We start from the raw sequence: 20,936 nt of genomic DNA, 5'->3' as shown, positions 1-20,936 counted from the left end.
CACACACACATCATTGTGTGTGTATTTGTGACCTCCTAATTTCATCAGATAAAGTACTCAGCTCTGTACTTGTTTTGTTAGACCTTAGTGCCGCGTTCAACACCATTGATCATGACATCCTATTACAGAGACTAGATCAGTCGATTGGCATTTCAGGTACCGCACTAAGTTGGTGTAAATCCTATTTATCAGATCAATGTCAATTTGTATTTGTAAACAATGAAGCCTCGATTACCACCAACGTTAATCACGGAGTTCCGCAAGGTTCTGTGCGTGGACCAATTGTATTTACCTTATATATGCTTCCTTTGGGCAACATTATCAGGAAACACTCCATAAACTTTCATTGCTATCCAGATGATACTCAATTATATCTATCTCTATCAAACCAGAATGGATGAATGTACATCTCTTCATTGCACATTACTCTACTTCTTTGTGACTTCACGTCTCATAGGGTACATTGGACCTGGCTGTGTCTGAAGCTGGTCCTGACTCCTTGCCCCTGCTTCCTGCAACCAGCCTCTGGCCTAGACCTGGCGTCCGTCACAATGGCCCTGCCTCCTTCTCTGTGCATCCTGCCTCAAAGGCCTGACCTCATTGGTCCAGCCTATTTCGTAATGCATCATGCCTGGTGGGCCGGCCTTCTGCCTCCATAGCCCTGCCTCCTGACATGGCCCTGCTGATGCGCCATTTTTGGGGGGGAGTTTTTCCTGATCCGATGTGCGGTCCTGGGACAGGGATGTCGTATGTGTACAGATTGTAAAGCCCTCTGAGGCAAATTTATAATTTGTGATTTTGGGCTATACAAAATAAACTTAATTGAATTTGGCCTGTTTGCATGGTTTGGTGAAGGCCCCCCACTTCAAGATAGGGAACTCTTAATGCTACAGCATACAATGACTTGTTAGTGTGGTGACCGTTATGGAAAAGTCCTTTTACAGGCATGTGAAACTTGCTATGCATGAATAATTATTTTATTATTGACATATCACACCCTTTGTCTGAACATTACATTTTTCTGGCAATGTTTACCTGTAAAATCATTGCCTGTAAAATCAAAAGAATTGATTCAGAAAACGTTTGAATTATTTTTCATTAAGTATATAATAATAATAATAATAATAATAATAATAATAATACATTTAATTCATATAGCGCTTTTTAAGATACTCAAAGACAGTTTACATGTTACATTATACACCGTAGACACAGCTATGAGGAGCAACGCAGGGTTAAGTGTCTTGCTCAAGGACACATCGAATAGGGCGGGGATTGAACTGCCAACCCCCTGATTGAAAGACGGACACACTGACCCACAGTCATTCCACAATATATATCAATATCATATATTCTAAAACAGTTATCACGAACAGTTAACTAATAATTGTATAACAATAGAGCTAGCTAACAACAATTATAATAAATAGAAAATAAATTTTCTGCAGAAAATGCAGTGTGAATGGTGACTAGCCTTTTAAAATATTGTCGGAAATACAGAAATGTATTGCCAGAAAACCACACTTTGGGAATAAGCGAATCCGTGCAGTCAGGTTCCAAGGTCACGTGGAAAGCCTTCCCAGAGGAGTGAAGGTTATTATAGCAGCATATTAATATCCATGAGATATTTAACAATCATGTAACGTCCAATGTTCATATTCTTCTTCATATCCAGTTTTCTGAACATATCCAGTTTTTTGGCCATAAAGAGTGGCTAAAAAAGCCCTCCTATTGCAACTTAAATCATGCATATTTAATTAGATTTCACTGGTGGTTAAAATGTCACCACAATTATGCGATAATTATATCGTCCTGAAATTCTTTGTGTCTCGTTTCATGTTTTTATTGAGCTCATTCTTCAGACTTGTTAAATATTGGCGTTTTTTATTTATTTTTGGTGTATAAAAAGACCTGCATTGAGTATGACTCGCTCTCACCTTGCATCCGCTAGCGTTGCCCTGGAAATCGCCCACACTGCCACAAAAACAGCTGGAACACCTGGAATTAAGGAAAAAAAACAAATAAACGGTGCTGTCGTCATGACCGCATGTTTTGTTTACCCGATTCATGGTTATGGTCACATTTCACATTCTCATTTAATTTATAATACATGGCGTCAAGGAAGGAGAGGTATGATGTAATAAGTCAAAGAACTTGACTCTTGAGTATTAAGTGTGTGTAGAGGGGAAGATTGCAGCATTACAAATATTGTTTCACTTTCCCTGACATTGTGAGATGGGGCATGGCCTCCCCTCTGCGAGTGCCATTACAGTTTCCAGGGTAACCTCACTCACTGACAGCATTTTGACAGGCGTCATCGCTGAAGTTGTGCATCAACGCTCGAGAAAAGCATCAGTTGCAGATCTCATCCCAGCTGCTGTCTCTTGATAGATCAGGTACGTTCTTCTGCCGTTAAATGACACATAAGCTACGTGACGCGGCCACTTTGAGACGTACTTTGCAAAAACAAATCTGCTGTGCTAGCAGTATTTCAACTTATTCTGTACAAACACCATACAAAGCCATGTCTAAACTTTTAGAAGCCCTTATGAAGTCCAGAAGCTCCATTAGATCCTATAGTTTCTTAAAGTTAGTTGAGTTGCAATTCATTTTACTTTCAGTTCACTTTTATTCCACCAATTTGTTAATTTCTAAAAAAAAAATTAACAGCATCGCTTTGATCTGTCAATGTAGAATCAATTAACCCTTCTGGATCAATTATCAATTCAAGTAAATGTATTTGTCACTTATTAAAAAGCCAAACCACTCAATGGGTATTGATGAAAACAATCTTTTGGAGGGAAAAAGGCACCGTGAAGAAATGCTGCATCTGAACAACTATGAAGACAGACTTCATATTTACATTTCAGAAATTAAAGAAACAAAGAGCATCAATAGTAAAAATGCACACATTCCACTGCAAGACCAACCAACGAGCTGAATCAACAGTGTTTACTGTTTTATAGTGGCTTGTGGAGTTGTTAATCTTACATTAGAATTCCGGTCAACGACCAGGGAATGTGATAATGCATGTAACTACCTGTGTGGCTCCTGGATATGCCTTTTAAACAGAAGTGATTGCATAGGATTGGGATTGCAAAACCGGCCTCTCAGAGGAAATACCGCTCTATCTAAATATGGCAGCTTGGATCCCCATGGTTAATCAGTGGAACTTAAACTGGATGAGACATTTCCTCATCTCCCTTTCAAGCGATAGATTATTCCACCAGACGGACACGTTTTAATTAAATGCTGCATCTTGTTTATTGTTAAAGTGGAAATAAAGAAGAGAGGGAGGGTAGCAGAGACCAAGAGAGCCTTTTGTGCGAGAGGAACGTGCAGCGATGTCACCATAATCTTACGTTGATCTCTGAAACAGCAGAGACTTATATTACAATTTCACCTTGATGACTGCTACTGACGGTAATAAGAGCATTTTAATCTATATTTTGCAGGCTAGTCAGAGGATTTGCAGGCTAGTCATCCATAAGATCTAAAAGTAAATATGTCAGAGTAGCTTCATTCATATTTTCAGCGGTTAGGGCGTGTTTAGTGTAGGCGTCAATTTCACATGAAATATGTCAGACATGTCTCCTCTTCACTGTTTTTTTCACCAGCTAGGAGATGATTCACCTCCCATCACCAGATTAATTCACACTATCGGACAAAAAAAAGTGGGTTCTTAGATCTTCAGGGAGAAAATTAAAGGGCGGATGTATAATTAGATAGAGCTGTTTTCATACCTGTCGAGTAAAATCCCATCCCAGACTTTTATAATTTTGAAAAGAAGATGACACAAAGCAGGGTTAAGATACTTTGTAGATTTCTGTGTCACTATTAGCGCTATGGAGCAACGTTTTAATAGCAGGGTCTCCATTCTGTTGGTTGTCATGCACTTGCACCAATAGTTTCAGAACAAATATATTTCTGTTTTATAAGTAAAGAAATGCATTTGATATGCAGTGATCTGTTGGCTTAGGTTTTAAAAGTTTTTTTTGATAAATTGTTGATGAAGACAGTGAATAAACAAATCACCTATTGCAGCCACAGAATCACTCTGACTTCACTCTTTGTTCCCTCTGTAGGCAACAACCCCACTGACCTTAAGCATTTATTCCATAGAAAAAATATGAAATGTTCAGAAGAATAGATGTTATATCAGACCATATGAAAGCACTGCAACTTTTTTTTTAGCCACACATTGAGTCTAATTATCAGGACGCTGCCTTTGTCAGACAATACTCCTCAAATGAGCAACCGGTTTTCCAATTATGAAACGGTAGACGTGGCAGAACAGCTCGGAAATAAAGGAGGCAATAACCCCAAAACAATACGAACATAATATCTACTCCATGTTTAAACGTTTGACAATTTAGAGAGAAATGCAGATATCCAAAGTAAAAGTAAATACTGTTGAGCTACTCGACTGCGTGTCATTCATGTAACCCGTAATCATTAGTCCTTCTCTGTGCTTCTGTCATACAAAGCCCGGTGGGTTTTCTCACGTCTAATTACAGCACAGTACACCCATCAATACGGTCACTGTTGGGATATATATGGGATAAATATGGGCAGGCATTTAGATTCTGACAAGTCAGAGACGGATGAGTCAAAGGATCTGTCGTCACTTTATTTCCCATCACTTCATGAATTTCATCCACTTGTATTGAAATAGTACCAGCAGCTCTGTTGTTTCTGATCCCCAGGTAAGTACTTTCATCCCCAAATGAAAGTTTAGCACTTTGTAGAGACGGCCTTCTCCAAAATATGCACCAAACATGAGCAGACAATATTAATGACGACCGGGGAATCATGTGTGGGGACAAGAACGCCGTTTACAACACTGACTGCCGTGTATGTGGTTTGTTGCAAAGAGGATTATGCATAGAGTATGTTAATGCATCATATTGTCTGTACATTTAACTATATTGCTGATATAGTTTAGCCTCTGTATTAACTAAATGTAGCCGATCAGCATCGGCTACATTTTTGCTGAAGTTGGTGAAGAATTGTTTAAAACAAATGATTTAGTCGCGCTGCACCATGTCGTTATGAGAATTATTCTTTTTTTTTCTTCTTTTTTTTTTACTTACCCCATCCGATGAGGGTGAAGCCCCAGAGGTAATTGGAGTCTGATCGGAAGGCCATGAAGATGAGACTGTGGAGGTAGAGGCCTTCCACCAGGATCCAGTAGTAGTTGGTGGCCAGAAAATAGATGAAGAGCAGCACTGTCACCTTGCAGCCAATCTGATGAAAAAATACATTTGCACTTTCATCACCTGACACATTATTGTGTCCACAGTACAGACTACTCGACACTACAGGCTATAGTGGAGGAGATGCTTTTAGCACCTTGCTGTATACATTTGCACAAAGATGAGGAAAAGTACAAAGTTTATCAATTAACACCCACTTTTGGCCCACACATTTTGCGAGCAAACATTTTGAGCACTATATGGCTGCACAATCGTGGTAATAAATGAATACCCCTTAAAAGACCAAAGACTGGTTATTATTGTGCATGCAATGTATTAATGAGCAAAGCTGTAATGTAGTCACATTGTATACCTCACTTTGTATTATTTAACCTAACGTTAAAGTAATTAAGGGATAATGTGGACATGGAGTAAGCAAAATAATTGCTCTCACTCTTTGAGATTTTCAAAGTTATTGGAGACCTGACACAATTATCTGACTCAAATCAGCAACAACCAAAAAAACATTCCTGACCTTTGATGCCAATTTGAGATGATTAGATTTATCTCTGAACATGATTAAATAAATACTTGTGATTTAAGCGCAACATTCAGATCCCTCCTGATTCTGAATTGGAGGGCTAGTCCCTTTCTCAGTCATAATCTTGACTGGAGCTGAGTCACTGACTAAATTAGTTTGATTAAATCTAACCAAGAACAACATTTTAGACAATGAAAATGTAAACGTTTGGAGGTGAATTCATAGGGATTTAGAAAAAAGACATCCATAGGGCTGTTTCTTTTTAATAAGCAACTTGATTTAGACCTATAAGAAGTGTACGTAGTAATCGGCACGTCACCCATTAGTTTGTGGACTGCCGTTACGAAGCCTCGAGTTCGACATTTTGCCAGTCGCCATTTTAGATTAAGGCCAGTCGCCATCTTGGATTAAGGCCGGTGCCATCTTGGCTTTTTTGCAACCAATGAACAGAAGTGATCATATATGGACACCGTATCCAGCTCGGATAGAGTCGCAACCTGTCATTCACAGTAAGCCCGATTTATAACTCAGATTTATGTTCTATTTTCCTAAATGAGACAATATTTTGCTAAATGACCATCATGCCATATTTAAAAAGACTTGAAACTAGAGATTCAGACCATAAACGCTGTTTACTGAGGGAATAAATCAAGTGGGAAGTATAGGGTCATTTTCTCATTGATTTCCATACAATCGGACTTCAGCAATTTGTCTTGCTCTTAATAAGAAGAAAAAAATATACTCACAAAAACATATTCACAAAATAACAGGATTTTAGCATCATGAAGCATCGAGAGGATAAACGACCATAACAAACCATGTGCAATACGACACAGCTATTCTGTTTTTTCTCACGTGTTGATAACTCATTTTAGGGGCTTCCAGCCACCGTCAATAATTCTAAAATGTTCCAAAGCAAGATGCTCTAGTCAGAGCAATAAAATAATTGATCAATTTACCAGTATTGCTAATTTACCTGGCTACCTGGCTGGAGTGAGATTTTAATGTATTGGTTATATTGCCCTGTAGTCTTCATCTTTTTCCTCCCTGCCTTCCCTTTATGAGCTGGTTTTAAATATGAGGTTTTCAGTAACCCTTTGTCTATACGCAATAAACTGAACCACGCCACCCGGTGTCTGCCCTTTCTCCGGCTTCCTTCTCTCCTTGTGTATCCCTTTGTGTCCACTCGCGGAGCCGACACGCAAGACTCGATGGCTTCATTCCCCAAATTGCAAGGCTCACGGCGGGGTCGCTGCTTTGAGCATGAAGCTGCTCGGAGCAGCTCAGTGGTGGCATGCTTTGCTGTGACATTTGCCTCGGCGGAGAGACAGCGTGACTCAGAGCCTGATTTACTCGGGTCTAACGGCCAAAGGAATAGTTGTTGACACTGAGAAAACAGATTCAAACCAGTAGAGCTGGTACTTACATACTGGGAATTGTCCAGTGGTGCCATGCTAACTGTATTTAAGTTGTCCAACAGGGCGGAATCGAAGTCCTGCCATCCAGCACTGGCATGGACGACTTTGTCCTTCATAAAGATGCTAAATGCCCGTAGCATGAAGGACACAAACAGGTGCATGTGGATGTAGTTCCTGGTGCAGTGAAGACGCCTGCCGTGAAAACACACAACATTCACTGGTATGAATTCATGATTAGGATTATACAATCCAAAACACTCAGACTTTTATCACATTTATATCAGCTCTGGTGGACCTGTCGTTGATGCGTGTGGTGTTAGAGGACAAATACGACTTAATTGAGGTGAAAGTCCAAGGCTACAAGTATTGCTAAGTAGATATGGAAGTAAAATATAAAAGCATTATATTGGAGGCTGTTTGAAGAAGCCAGCGCTGATTGAAACATCCCAGCTTAAGGCTTTAATCAAATTGCCCCTTTTTCTCTGATTTTCTCCACTACAATGTGGAGGTTGATTGAGAACAAGGCCTATTAAGTTGGCATGGAAATACAGCTGACCACTCTGGTAAAATACCTCAATGTCTTTCCACTGTGAGCTGGAAATGCAGAACAACCCTGAGCTGCAATATTCATCAGCTCATCAAACACAGAGGGGGTAGTTTAAATCTCTCAGAGCCTCAAACTCCAGTAGTTTCTTGGGTTACATTTCTGCACTCGCATTACTTTCACTGACTCTTAAACTGTCAGGGACTTTGTAACCCACATCATTGTACTCCTAAAGGTCCGGGAGCCACATTGTTGTCCCTGCAGAAGCCAGCACATCTCTCTCCTTCTGATGTCATTTCTTGTTTTCAATGGATGCAGAAGTATCAGAAATAGAAGGTTGTAGTGGAGGTTGCACTTCAGCTGAGGTTACTCTATACGAACCATACAAATATACATTATATTTACTTTTGAATCAGCACTAGAGTTTTTGTTGTTGCTGCTTAGAATTACTGTGAAAAAATACATACTCACAACCTTGTTTTCATTAATGATGACGTCGCCATCTTCACAGCCATATTGTTTGATCCTTAAATGAATAGGTTAATTATTGTAGGGAGCTATATTTGGGTTAAGAGTTGTAAATGTATGCCTGAACCTTTCTTAATGTGCATTTACATTACATTACATTACATGTCATTTAGCTGACGCTTTTATCCAAAGCGACTTACAATAAGTGCATTAAACTCCAAACTCAGAACAACAAGAATCAAGCAAGTACAATTTCTTCAATAAACTACAAAGTACTATCCGTAAGTGCCATTTAAGTGCTACTGAAGTGCTATCAGTAAGGGACATTTAAGTGCTACTACGGCATTTAAGTGCTACCTATTCAAGGTATAGTCGAAAGAGATGTGTTTTTAGTTTGCGCCGGAAGATGTAGAGACTTTCTGCTGTCCTGATCTCAATGGGGAGCTCGTTCCACCAATGAGGAGCCAGCACAGCAAACAGTCGTGATTTAGCTCGAAGTGAAGGAGCTACAAGCAGATTGGCAGAAGCCGAGCGAAGTGAACGGGCTGGGGTGTACGGTTTGACCATGTCCTGGATGTAGACCGGACCCGATCTGTTCGCAGCACGGTACGCAAGTACCAATGTTTTGAAGCGGATGCGGGCGGCCACCGGTAACCAGTGAAGGTCGCGGAGGAGCGGAGTAGTGTGGGTAAATTTCGGTCGGTTGAAGACCAGTCGAGCAGCTGCATTCTGGATGAGCTGTAGAGGTCGAATGGCATTAGCAGGTAGACCTGCCAAGAGGGAGTTGCAATAGTCCAGCCGTGAGATGACCAGAGCCTGGACCAGAACCTGTGCCGCCTTCTGAGTGAGAAGGGGTCGGATTCTCCTGATGTTGTACAGCATGTACCTACAGGAGCGTGTTATTGCGGCAATGTTGGCAGTCAGGGATAGTTGACTGTCGAGCGTCACTCCGAGGTTCCTGGCAGTCGGAGTCGGAACCAGCACTGAGTTGTTGAAGTTAATAGTTAGGTCGTGGGTGGGAGAGCCTTTTCCTGGAAGGAGGAGAAGTTCAGTCTTGTCCGGGTTAATTTTCAGGTGGTGTGCGGACATCCACTGAGAGATGTCGGTCAGACAGGCAGAGATTCGTGCTGCTACCCGTGCTTCAGATTGGGGAAACGAGAGGATCAGTTGGGTGTCGTCAGCATAGCTGTGGTAGGTGAAGCCATGCGAGCGAATGACAGAGCCAAGAGAGTTGGTGTACAGAGAGAAGAGAAGAGGACCAAGGACTGAACCCTGAGGGACCCCGGTAGTCAGAGGACAAGGCTCAGACACAGATCCTCTCCAGGTTACCCGGTAAGAGCGGTCGGTGAGATAGGATGAGAAGAGTGAGAGCGCGGTGCCTGAGATACCCAGGTCCTGGAGGGAGGACAAGAGGATCTGGTGGTTCACTGTGTCAAAGGCAGCGGAAAGGTCTAGAAGGATGAGGACAGAGGAGAGAGAGGCTGCTCTAGCAGTGTGAAGCTGCTCAGAGACAGCAAGGAGGGCAGTCTCTGTTGAGTGGCCTGTCTTGAATCCAGACTGGTGGGGGTCTAGAAGGTTGTTACAGTGAAGAAAGGAGGAGACTTGGTTAAAGATAGCTCGCTCTAGAGTTTTGGAGAGGAAGGGAAGGAGAGAGACAGGTCTGTAGTTGTTGACTTCAGATGGGTCGAGAGTGGGTTTCTTCAGGAGAGGGTTGACTCTTGCCTCCTTCAGAGAATTAGGGAAGCAGCCAGTTGAGAGGGAGGTGTTAATGAGATGGGTGAGAAAGGGAAGAAGGTCCGGAGCAATGGACTGGAGAAGGTGAGAAGGGATGGGGTCAAGGGGGCAGGTGGTTGGGCGGGCAGAGGTTACCAAGGTAAGAACTTGATTGGGAGACAGGGGGATAAAAGAGGAAAACAAGGGGGAAGAAGGTGAAGTTACTGGAGGTGTAGTTGAGGAAGATGGATTAGTAAATGAAGAGCGTATGTCGTCTATCTTTTTTGTAAAGTAGTCAACAAAGTGGCTTGATAGAAGGGTGGAGGGAGGGGGGGGAACAGGGGGGTCAAGGAGGTTGGAAAAAATTGAGAAGAGCTTTTTAGGGTTAGATAAAGAGGATTCGATTCTGGATTGATAGAACAAACTTTTGGCTGCAGAGATGGACGCAGAGAAGGAGGAGAGAAGAGATTGATAGGCAAGCAGGTCACTGGCGTGTTTAGATTTTCGCCATTTCCTTTCCGCTGCTCGCATTGTGGCTCTCTCGGCGCGCACCGGTTCGGACAGCCACGGAGCCGGAGAGGACTTGCGGACCTTTCGAGTCGTAAGAGGACAGAGAGAATCAAGAGAGGACGACAGCGTAGAGAGAAGAGTGTCAGTGGCGAAGTTAGGCTGCATAAGTGCGAAGGAATCGGTTGAGGGGAGGGCTGACAGAACAGAGGAGGCCAGAGAGGAGGGTGAGAGGGTGCGGATGTTGCGACGGACAGGTGCAGAGTCCGTTGTGGGAGGGTTGTCAGTTCCAAAGAGTGGGAGAGAGTAAGAGATGAAGAAGTGGTCAGAGACATGAAGTGGAGTTACAGTAAGGTTAGATGTAGAGCAGTTTCTGGTGAAAATATAGTCAAGGTGGTTGCCAGCTTTGTGAGTAGGAGGGGAAGGACTGAGAGAGAGAGCAAAGGAAGACAGTAAGAGTAGCAGGTCACATGATTTCTCAGTCTGGATGTTAAAGTCACCCAGAAGGATGAGCGGGGGTCCATTTTCTGGGAAGTTTGAAAGGAGGACGTCTAGTTCTTCGAAGAAGTCTCCAAAGGAACCAGGAGGACGGTAGAGAACGACAATGGTTAGATGAACCGGATGAGTAACCGTCACTGCATGAAACTCAAAAGACAGTGGGGTAAATGGAAGCGGGTAGAGAGCAAAACTCCATTTGGGTGAGATGAGTAGACCTGTGCCACCACCCCGACCAGAGGGTCTGGGTGTGTGGCTGAAGGAGAAGGCCGAGGAGAGAGCAGCAGGGGTTGATGTGTTGTCTGGTGTAATCCAGGTCTCAGTGAGAGCCAGGAAGTCCAGCGATTGCTTGATAGCGAAGCCAGAGATGAAGTCCGCCTTGCGGTTAGCTGACTGGCAGTTCCAGAGGCCCCCAGTGACGAGGCGCTGGGTCTGTGTAGAGCGGGTGGGATAAATAAGAGAGGAGATAAATATGCTGCTATATAAATTTAGTGTAAATAATTAATGTCCATACCATGGAAACAGTCCCACAATCTCAGTATTCTGCATTAGGTACACTGGACATCCCTTAGTTGCTAAGCACTGTAATAAGCTCACGGTTGACTGCGCTTTGCTATGGGTAGCTAAATGAAGAGTCATATTTGGTAATGCACACTATTGTGACAGTATATTTAAAGAGAATAGCAGAGAGCAGAAGAAAGCTGCTCTATGATGTCAAATAGCAGATTTAGGAACCGTGTTTGTCGATCTAGAAAATATGCTCCTTTTTGAAGTTTTTCTTTTTAATCATGCAGCTTCAGGACTTTAAGATGCTGTTGAAAAAACGTTCCTTTCTATTTCCTCCCTCCTTATGAAATCCTGCAGCTTACTCTTGCTGTGAAAATGCTGGGATTCAAAACAATAGACGGTTTATTTTTACAACAAGTGCCAACAAGTCATTAACGGAGACGCAGTGTTCACTATGATGGATTACCTTTATGTGTGGAAGGTGGGAGAGGTGCTTTTTAAAAAAAAAAAAAAGAAGTGAGCAAATGAGTGTGGCCCCAAAGGTTGATATTGCCTGAAAATTGTGATCTTAAACCACACTCATTAGTCTCTCTTCAGCTGGACATCAGTTTGTTGTACACTCGACCGCCCTTCTCTGTAACCAACACAAGCTGGAGAGACACAGGAGTTGCTCGTAAGGACCCATTAAGCTCGGTACACTTGTGGTAATATTGATTGTATTTCATATTTTTACATCAGACACCTGTGTTTAAGGTTTTTTTGTTTTTCCTTTCTCCCGTCGTTCCGTGCCAGGCTCTAAATACAGGGACCCTTCAGCTGAGGGGGCTGTACAGTTTCAAGGGGAAAGAGATTTCCAAAAGGTTTTTGAAGTGCTGATGGGATGTTTACACAAACTGTAAAATGTCTTAATAAACCCGGAGAGCCTTGCCAGTTAAGTTACTAGATTAAGGCCAATAAAAAAATATTTTTACCAACAAGGCTGTTTGTGGTGCCACAGAGAAACGGTTTTCCGTTCACTTCTCTCTCAGGAGGAATTGGATGGAAGTGATGCTTTTCTCTACATCAATACTTTCGTTTTCCTGATCTCTAAAGTATTTAAATTTGAAAATGTGCATTATCTTGACTCTGTCACAGAATGGATGTAAATTATGGAGTCAGATCAGTCTCAATAATTGCAAATGCACAGAGAGACTCACAAATGCAAACAAACAGATTTACAAATGCGCACAGAACAATTTACAAATATGTTCGATTTACAAATGCCTTCCAATGCACACATAAATAAATTACGATTTATATAAATGTAAAAGAAAAACCACAAATATATTTCTATGTGGATTCTTCTATTTGTTAATGGATTTGTGTTTATTTATTTGTCAATCGCACTGCATATGTTTGTGGATTGCTTCACATGTGTGTTTGGGATTTATGAGACTCCCCTGCCGTGGCTAGATCCGCAAATGCGTTTTTTTTAACATAGACCTATCTGAAGCCAATCTCCGTGGCTTTACTCCGTAGAAACAGTTATCATTTCCGCCATCCACCACGGAAGAAATAACCTCTAGTTCTGCTTTAAACTTGTTGTGGACATCCCACAAACGTCGGAACATCTAAGGCCCTCGTGTTTGGGTTCATAACAAAATGTATTCCATAAAGCATGCAGCAGTGAAAAAGCCTGTTTGATGATGGACACATTTGATGCAGTGCCTTTCGTGAGAAGAAGGGTTTGGGGGTTTCACACTCTGATTACAATCCCCTCTGTTGTCAGGAAATAAACCTTAGGGTTGTTTGTCGTAAGACTTTCTGGGACACAAGTTAGAGCGTGAAAATGCAGACCGAGCTGGGGGCCACCTCCCGATGATTCATTTGAACATAGAGAAACAATTTTTACCTGAAGTATCCAATGATGAAGATGGCCACCAGCAGAGAGCTGAAGGACACAGCGTAGCCAACGGTATACATGACATACAGCCGCTCGAAGAAGTCTTGCTGTGAACATAGAAGTTTGAGCTTTTCAGTCCACACAAGTGAAACAGCATTGCAGAGGAAATAGCATACATATTTCACAGCTGTTGGGATAAACAGGATGTTGCAATGAGAACACGAAGGCAAGGGAACTCATTTGATGAGTATTAAAACTCAGACTAGTAGTGATGGTGATGCTGATGCTGCCATTTAGCCTGCACATATGTCATTAAGAAATGGATCGTTAACTCATTCCCAAAGCTCCTGTTATGCCAGTCAAAAAACAAACAGAAAAGGGTAGATATATTAGGTCTTAAAGTCTGAAACCCTTAATGCTTACAAACTGGAAATAACAGGAGTTTAAACAACTAAATCTTTTCAGATTGGTTAGACTCTATTGGGCACGAGGATTCCGATGAAACCAGAAACAAAAGATGTCTGTAGCCCTTTTCCCGGTAATATCTTTGCATTTCCACCAAGCAGGTGACAGACAGACCCTCAGGCAATGTTGTTGCTTAGAGATGAATGGGTTTGATAGCAAAAGGCGAAGCTGAATCAACTTACAAGTAATATACATTTTTTTATAGACAAAAGCTAAAGCTGCAGCAATGAATTAATATACAAATCAAGTCTGTATTGTTTGATTGAATGCATACAACAAGTGCTGTTTTCACGTCATCCAACTTATACAAGACATGGGCTCATTGTATAATACACTTTACAACAATCGTGCCAAAACACAAAAAGGTACAAAAAGCAAGCTGACGGTGTGTGTACCGTTTTAAATTTCAACTATAATTCTCTCTCTCTCTCTCTCTGCCCAATGTGTCCGTACATGAGAACACACGGTTCAAGTCTTATTTCATCAGGCCTCCACGTTGCCAAAGAGTCCTGTGAGATTTAGAGCTTCGACGTCTACATATGACAACACCCTTAATGTTGCTATGCCTAGCCATGCGTGTTTGGGAATAAGGTTTAGCTAGTTAACCAAAGCAGCTGATGCCTGAACTCACCCTCCCTTCCTCATAAGTGGGATGCAGGAAACGCAGACACTCAGAGTAGTTGGTCCTTGTTTTGTTCCAGTCGTCAACAAACACCCAGGAACCGTTGACATCACACTTCCTGTAAGCATGTCCTGTAAACAAACGCGTTCACATGATTTTGGACATTTACAACACCATACAAAAAAATGCTGATAACTAAAGCATTTCATGCAGGAACATCTTATGGATTTTAGGCATTTGCCTACCAAACCTACGCAGGTGAATGACATCATTTTGATTAATTGGACCTCTTTTCAGAACAGCGTGGCAATGTAGAGACAGGGCTTGATTGACATCTCTCTCATTCCAGTGATAGCTTTGTTGCAACTGTTATCATTTTTATAGGCATTATTTTACAAAAGACAGTTTAACATGAGAGTAAAGGACTTTACACACCGGGGGCATGATAAATAAAAATATTCATGACAAAAACCACAGTTAAAAAGACCTTAATAAAGCACAGGTATAAATAGTCAAATGAATGATGGAGCCGTCCTTTAATATGATTGGGAACACCTGTGCTTTTCCTACGGCACATCATCGCCATCATAGCTCCACACATCTTCACCCTAAGCAGAGGTCTAATTAGCCAGAATCATTGAAAACACCTGTGACACCTCAACAAAACAATGTTTACAATATATGAATTAAACAAGTATATATAAGTACATATTTCAGGTAGTTCAGTAAGGTAAAGTAGAAGAATACTTATATTTCAATATATTGACTGCATTCCCAGCCTGAATCTTTATAAATAAAGTTACTTGTAGTCTTGTAGTTCTCAGTGTTAGTGTTGGTACATTAAAAAAAAAATATAATAACCTTTGTGGTTGAAGTCATAGATGTAAAACGGGCAGGGAACCATGGTAACTAGCCCAGAGGAGCCACGGGGCCAACAAATAAGACCGTCCCAATCTGGAGGGCACACCTCATCTACAGCGAGCAGGATATAATAAATAAGAAGAAGTCAACATACAATTAGATTATAATACAATTGTTATCTGGTATCTGGTCAATGTCTTTTTAAAAAATATATATTTTCATCGGATCCATAGACTCTTTATAGCTTTAAGTCTGTCACTCAATCGGCAAATCAAAATACTATACTCATATATTTGTGAAACACAGTACAAGTTATTATTTTTATGTGCATTCTTTTTGGAAAATAGTTCATTCAAAAGGACAAAAAAATACTACCGCTACGACTATTATGGAAATCAGGGGGAACAGATCAGAGACTGTGTCCATTCTGTCCTTGTGAGAGAAGGACTGTAATGCACACTTTTGTTTGTGATAATTTTCCCTTCAATTAGTATTCTCCCATATACTAACACACTCACAGTTACATATCTTGACAACATGTACTGAATCTTAGCTCGACACATGTTACTTTGACTTTTGCCAACAAAGAATATTAACAGGGAAGCAGAAACCAACGGATGTCAGTGGATTTTATTGTGTAGGATGGTTACAAAATAAAAAAACATTAGTCTGGTGAAAAACGTGAGAGCCACTTATGGACATCGAAATGGATGGCCACAAACATAAATGTGCACCTCTGCTGACTCACCTTCTCCCTGCTCTTACCACACTGACTGTAAATTGCAAATTTGAAAGAATATCTTAAAAAATGAGCCACTGGACGTCCTCTCAAGATAAACATGAATCATTTGAAAATAGTGTTTGTTCGGCTTCTGGCTGCCGCTGTGATGATGTCATGCTGCGTCGGAAATGTTTAAGATTTTAAAGAGTTGGAAACAATTTCAAGCTCACAGTGTTTTTGTTACTAAGTGACTGCAGCTTTGATGCCAAAGTCCACCAATTTAAATTGTACATCAGGTCAGATCACACTTCTTCAGTCGGCCATCTTCTAAACCCGTCTCCCTGGGCGAAGCACCCATTTGTCTTGGTTGAGATGCTGGTGCTTTTTTGTGCAACATCTAGTGGCACTGTGTATATATATAAAACCTTTAAACATTTAGGATATGACCGACCAATAGAAGAGCAGCAGAGCCACAACACAAGCTGTGCCCCGAGAATCTGCCCATTTACCATCATCACCAAAACAGAGAAGCGCAAAGAAAGCTATGAACAGTCAACCAAACATAGCAAAACCAAAAGGCAGGCAATGCACACTGTGATATGCAAATCACATGTCTTTGCTTTTCCCATTCCAGCACGTGGTCCTATTTTTCGAATTATGGTAATTTTGCACTCCCGTTTTTGTCCGTTGGTTTGCAACATCAAATTTCATTGCGCTATTATCAAGAGACAAAATGAATGCCACATTTTACATCTTGGGAGATGTATAAATGTAAGAAAATAGCTTTGAATATGCAGACTGCAGCCAGATAGCAGGTTGCAAATATGTGCATGTACTCCCTGAGGTTTGTTCAAGTGACGGCGTTGCGGGCTAAAAGAAAATGGAGTGCGAAGGTTAAAGATTAGGTTAATCGTTAACTCAGTGTGTTACATTATATTTTTTAAAAAGTCACAGCTTCCACTTAAAAAATTCGCCTTCTAGCACATCCACTGGGTAGAGTGACCCCAGTTTATGGAAGCCGATTCTGGAAGCTATCAAGCGTTTCGGCTAACGATGGCAGTTATTTATTTTTCTTTACTGGTTTTGGATAAGAGTTACGTTCGGTTAACCTTTTCTCTGGTAACATTAAAAGTAAAAACATGCTGATTGATAATACTAATAATGATGTAAACTAAGCAGCACAATGTAAACTAAGACACAAAATGTAGAGCAGTTATCGTTACCTAAAGGTTTTCTGCCATTATACCACTTGAAATTGCATTGCTTCCACGTAAACATAAAGAAAACTCAGATTAGTTGTGTAGCAGAGTATGGAAATGTACTGTCTGTGTACGTGTTGTACCTGTGGATCCTGGCTCAGTGTTGGAGAGGTTCTGGAAACACTGCAGTTTGATTTCATAGAGGATGTACATCTGCTCCTGTGCAGAGAGAGGGCCATCAAACCCCATCTGTGGAACAAACAAGATCAGATCTGTCACCCTCGATCTATATGTGTTTAAATTAACCTTTGCTTATGGCTTTTTTAAATAACATTTGGGGCATCTTTTCATATCCCTTCTGCTAACAGGTGTGGCCTCCATTGGAGAAAAGCGGAGTAAAGTCATGACAACAAAAACAATGGTATTTCTACCATAGTTTTTGTTGCAGAGAGAAATACAAACGTGTTATTGTGCATTTATAATTGTAACTTTTAAGTGTAAAATTCTTTATATTTTACCATTACAGAAGGTTATTTGTGGGTTAATTTAATTTAATTAATTGGATCCCTATCCATGAGACATTAAGTTGTAGTTGTTACATTCAAAGCACAAAGTATGTGCAACCATACAGTTTTCTGCTGTAAATAGTATTAGAGTCTTAGTGCGGTTTAGGTTATTGCATTACAAATTACAAATCTGGAAACATTGCATGAATTATATAGGTAAATTGTTTTTAACCAGTGCTTTCATCTCTCCTTGTTTACCTTTGTGCATCTTGAACTATTTCATTGAAGCCATAGTTAGAATCTCAAAACTAAACAATGCTTACTCCATTTAACACCTGCACATTAAGATGGAAAACTGTTGTTTGTTTCCAGCTTTAAATGTGCTGCAACAATTCTGGAAGACAGAATTACATGTTTATTTTGACAACATGTTGTTCAAAAGGAAATCCATTTTCAAAATAGTCTAAGATGTTATGAATGTACTGTTTTTGTGTGTGTTCTTCTGTTTTTATTTTTAGGAAATAGTGAGAACCAGAACAGTTCTGACAGTTGACTTCCTGAAGTTTCTTCACTTCTGCTCTTAACCACATTCTGACTCGCTTGTCCTATCCCTGTGTCTCACAAAGGTAACAACCAATATAATAAACTAAACTCTAAATTTTAAAAACCTAATACAACACCGAATGTATCGTGAAAACGAAGGTGCTGATGTAAGCCCTTAAAAAGTAATTGATAATGAAGCATCATGAACACAAGTGAAGTTAGAGGTTTTCTAAATGTATATATATATATATATATATATATATATATATATATATATATATATATATATGTATGTATACATATACTCTTATATTGTTACAGATTCAATACAGATTCAATGTAGAAGTTTCAGATCATTATTGTTATTAACAACATGTGAACTGCAGTCAGCAACCTTTTGCTTGCACTCACATGCGCGCTGGCGCTCTGTATCAACCAAACAGTGACAAGACATTACATTACAATCATATATCATATCTAGAATGATGTTGCATAGAAATCAGTCAAAAGGATGTTAGAGGCAACCAAGACAGTCGGGATAAGTCTCAGTTTTTAAGTTACGTTACAATCTGTTCACATTATACGAAGCGATTAATACATGTAAATTGTCACATATAGTACACTTTAATTGCTGTGGCAGTCCTTCTGACCTTTAAATAAGACTCAGTTTATGGCTGGTCTGTGAGGCTGTACTTCTAGACACAGTGGTAATTGGAGCTAAAAGCAGACAACAAAACAATGCTAAATATGCTGTTATTGAACAAGGAACACCAAAATCATTACAAACCATTATCTGGGGACAATGAATCATTGTTTGGAGATAACTGCCGGCCTACATTGTTCCAGTGCACTGGACTACATGCAACTTTTGCAAAATTATTAAAGTCCTTTGTCTTATATTCCTTTTTTAAATGTTTAAGTCCTGAGGTTTGCACACCTGCCTCTCCTTTTATTCACAATTTTTCACACAAGGCTACCTGGTAAAAGATGTTAAGCCCTTCAAGTGTAGAACAACCAAACACTGGTTGCTCATCATCAAAAGAAGCAATTACACTCAAAATATATATTTGGAATAAAGGGACAGCATGTCCACGGTTTCCATGTTTTATTCTCTGGTGTTCTGATCATTTTTTCAAACCTCAGTGATTTTTTGTTTTACTTTTAATTAGTTGTTGTTGATTTCAATCATTTGACTCACTGTTGCTGTTATTGTTCTAATATTCTGCTCAATTTGTTGCACCTTTATACTTTTATTACTAGAAGTACCAGTAATAATACAGCAGCCGAACAAAAACTACTTTGTCCTATTAAGATGTCCAGAAAGGTTCTAAGGGTGTTGACGTTAGTTCAAGCTGTAATACCGTGAGTCATGAGTCTTCCTTGTGGGAGCGCATGAGCCACGCTGTGATGTCGGGTCAGATGTACAAATGTTAACAAACAAGATATTCTTAGATTAAGCACCACAGTCAGAAATGAAATAGTTATTGTATGAACGTTTTAACCACACTGTATCTACTTGTCTGTTGAGATAGAAATAGTTCCAGACACTGTAATTCCATATATGCACCGACAAGTTGAATAAAGTCATCATTATGAATTCTTACCGTCTCATAACCTGTCAGCCTGTCATGAAGAATGACATTGTATTTATAGTACCAAGTCAAGTTCGCTGAACCGTGTAAAATATGATCCCTGGCAGGCCGTTAAGCACACCAATCAGGCAGACTGAATCTCCTCTGAAGAACTCATCATTGTTAAAATGTGCATGCTCATAAGTGTGGGTGCATTAGACACATTAGAATAGGATGCCTTGGACTGTTTACTGTAATACATGATGTCTAATGTCTGACATTTCCATTAAACTGGAAATGCTGTGGCACAACCCAGTCTCATTCATTATAACACGTCGTAGCTGTCATGATTGTGTCCACGCCAAGCCTCCAGGAAGACCGGCAAACTGTCGAATGACGATTGTCAAGTATGTTAGTGAAGCTCAAAAATAAAAAGAATTCCCAGAGACATCTGTAACTCAGTGGATCTTCTTTTTAGGTAAATCAACTTCCCAGTATATGAACATATGACAAGTACATAGTTAAATCATTAGCTCCTAAAAAATTGTAAAATGCACTAATAGCTGAATCCACATTCATGTGAACAAGCCTGAGTACAAGCGTGGACAAGGGTTTGGAGGCAGAGTTAAAGGAGGGGGGGTGTAAGGGGGTAGGAGACTCTTGGCTCTGACGTCTTCCATGATCAAAGCTCGTCGTACAGCTCACTGTTTTCCCTCTGTTTAGAGTTCCCTTTCATGAAAAAAGGATTACATTGACAATACAATGCACTGAATGGACAGTACATGCAGTTGAGTGGCAACAATCTGCTGAATCTATCAACTCCTCTTCTGGCTGCCGTTAGATGGCCATTGATAAACACCTCAGCATTCAGAGAGCCGACTGTGGTCAACAGATCAATAACGTCCACTTTCAGCACCTCATTTGACCCAAAGTGCAGAATTATGGTTTTCACAGTTGGGTGTGCAGCCATCATATGCAGGATCCTTTATGAGAAGTCAGCGGCCAAAGCCTTTGAAAAACAGAGTATTTTGGTGCGTTTTTTTTGCTGCACATGATTTTTAGATCTTTTAAAGCGAAGTCACCCACAATCAGATTTTGAGGCCCATTTGTTAGCTTTCCACGCAGCCTTTTGCTTCCTGAGTTACTTCCAGTCCTTAACTGGCTGTGTGAGGAAGATG

The 20,936-nt window shown here is 40.5% G+C and overlaps 1 protein-coding gene across 1 annotated transcript in view; it reads right to left on the bottom strand.

Moving 5' to 3' along the window:
• The window catches only part of pth2ra (parathyroid hormone 2 receptor a), a 40,588-nt gene that overhangs the window by 16,599 nt on the left and 3,053 nt on the right, over positions 1-20,936 (bottom strand). Inside the window, exons 2-8 of the mRNA XM_034561879.1 lie at positions 17,282-17,387; positions 15,219-15,329; positions 14,367-14,488; positions 13,280-13,377; positions 7,163-7,346; positions 5,094-5,247; positions 1,938-1,998 (exon numbers count right to left, since the gene is read on the bottom strand). Of these exons, the coding sequence (XP_034417770.1) occupies positions 1,938-1,998; positions 5,094-5,247; positions 7,163-7,346; positions 13,280-13,377; positions 14,367-14,488; positions 15,219-15,329; positions 17,282-17,387 (836 nt within the window). The remainder of the gene's footprint in view (positions 1-1,937; positions 1,999-5,093; positions 5,248-7,162; positions 7,347-13,279; positions 13,378-14,366; positions 14,489-15,218; positions 15,330-17,281; positions 17,388-20,936) is intronic.

This window comes from Cyclopterus lumpus, chromosome 21 (assembly GCF_009769545.1).
Source record: "Cyclopterus lumpus isolate fCycLum1 chromosome 21, fCycLum1.pri, whole genome shotgun sequence".
NCBI classification, from domain to species: Eukaryota; Metazoa; Chordata; class Actinopteri; order Perciformes; family Cyclopteridae; genus Cyclopterus; species Cyclopterus lumpus.
This window is presented reverse-complemented; position numbering and strand designations above follow the sequence as displayed.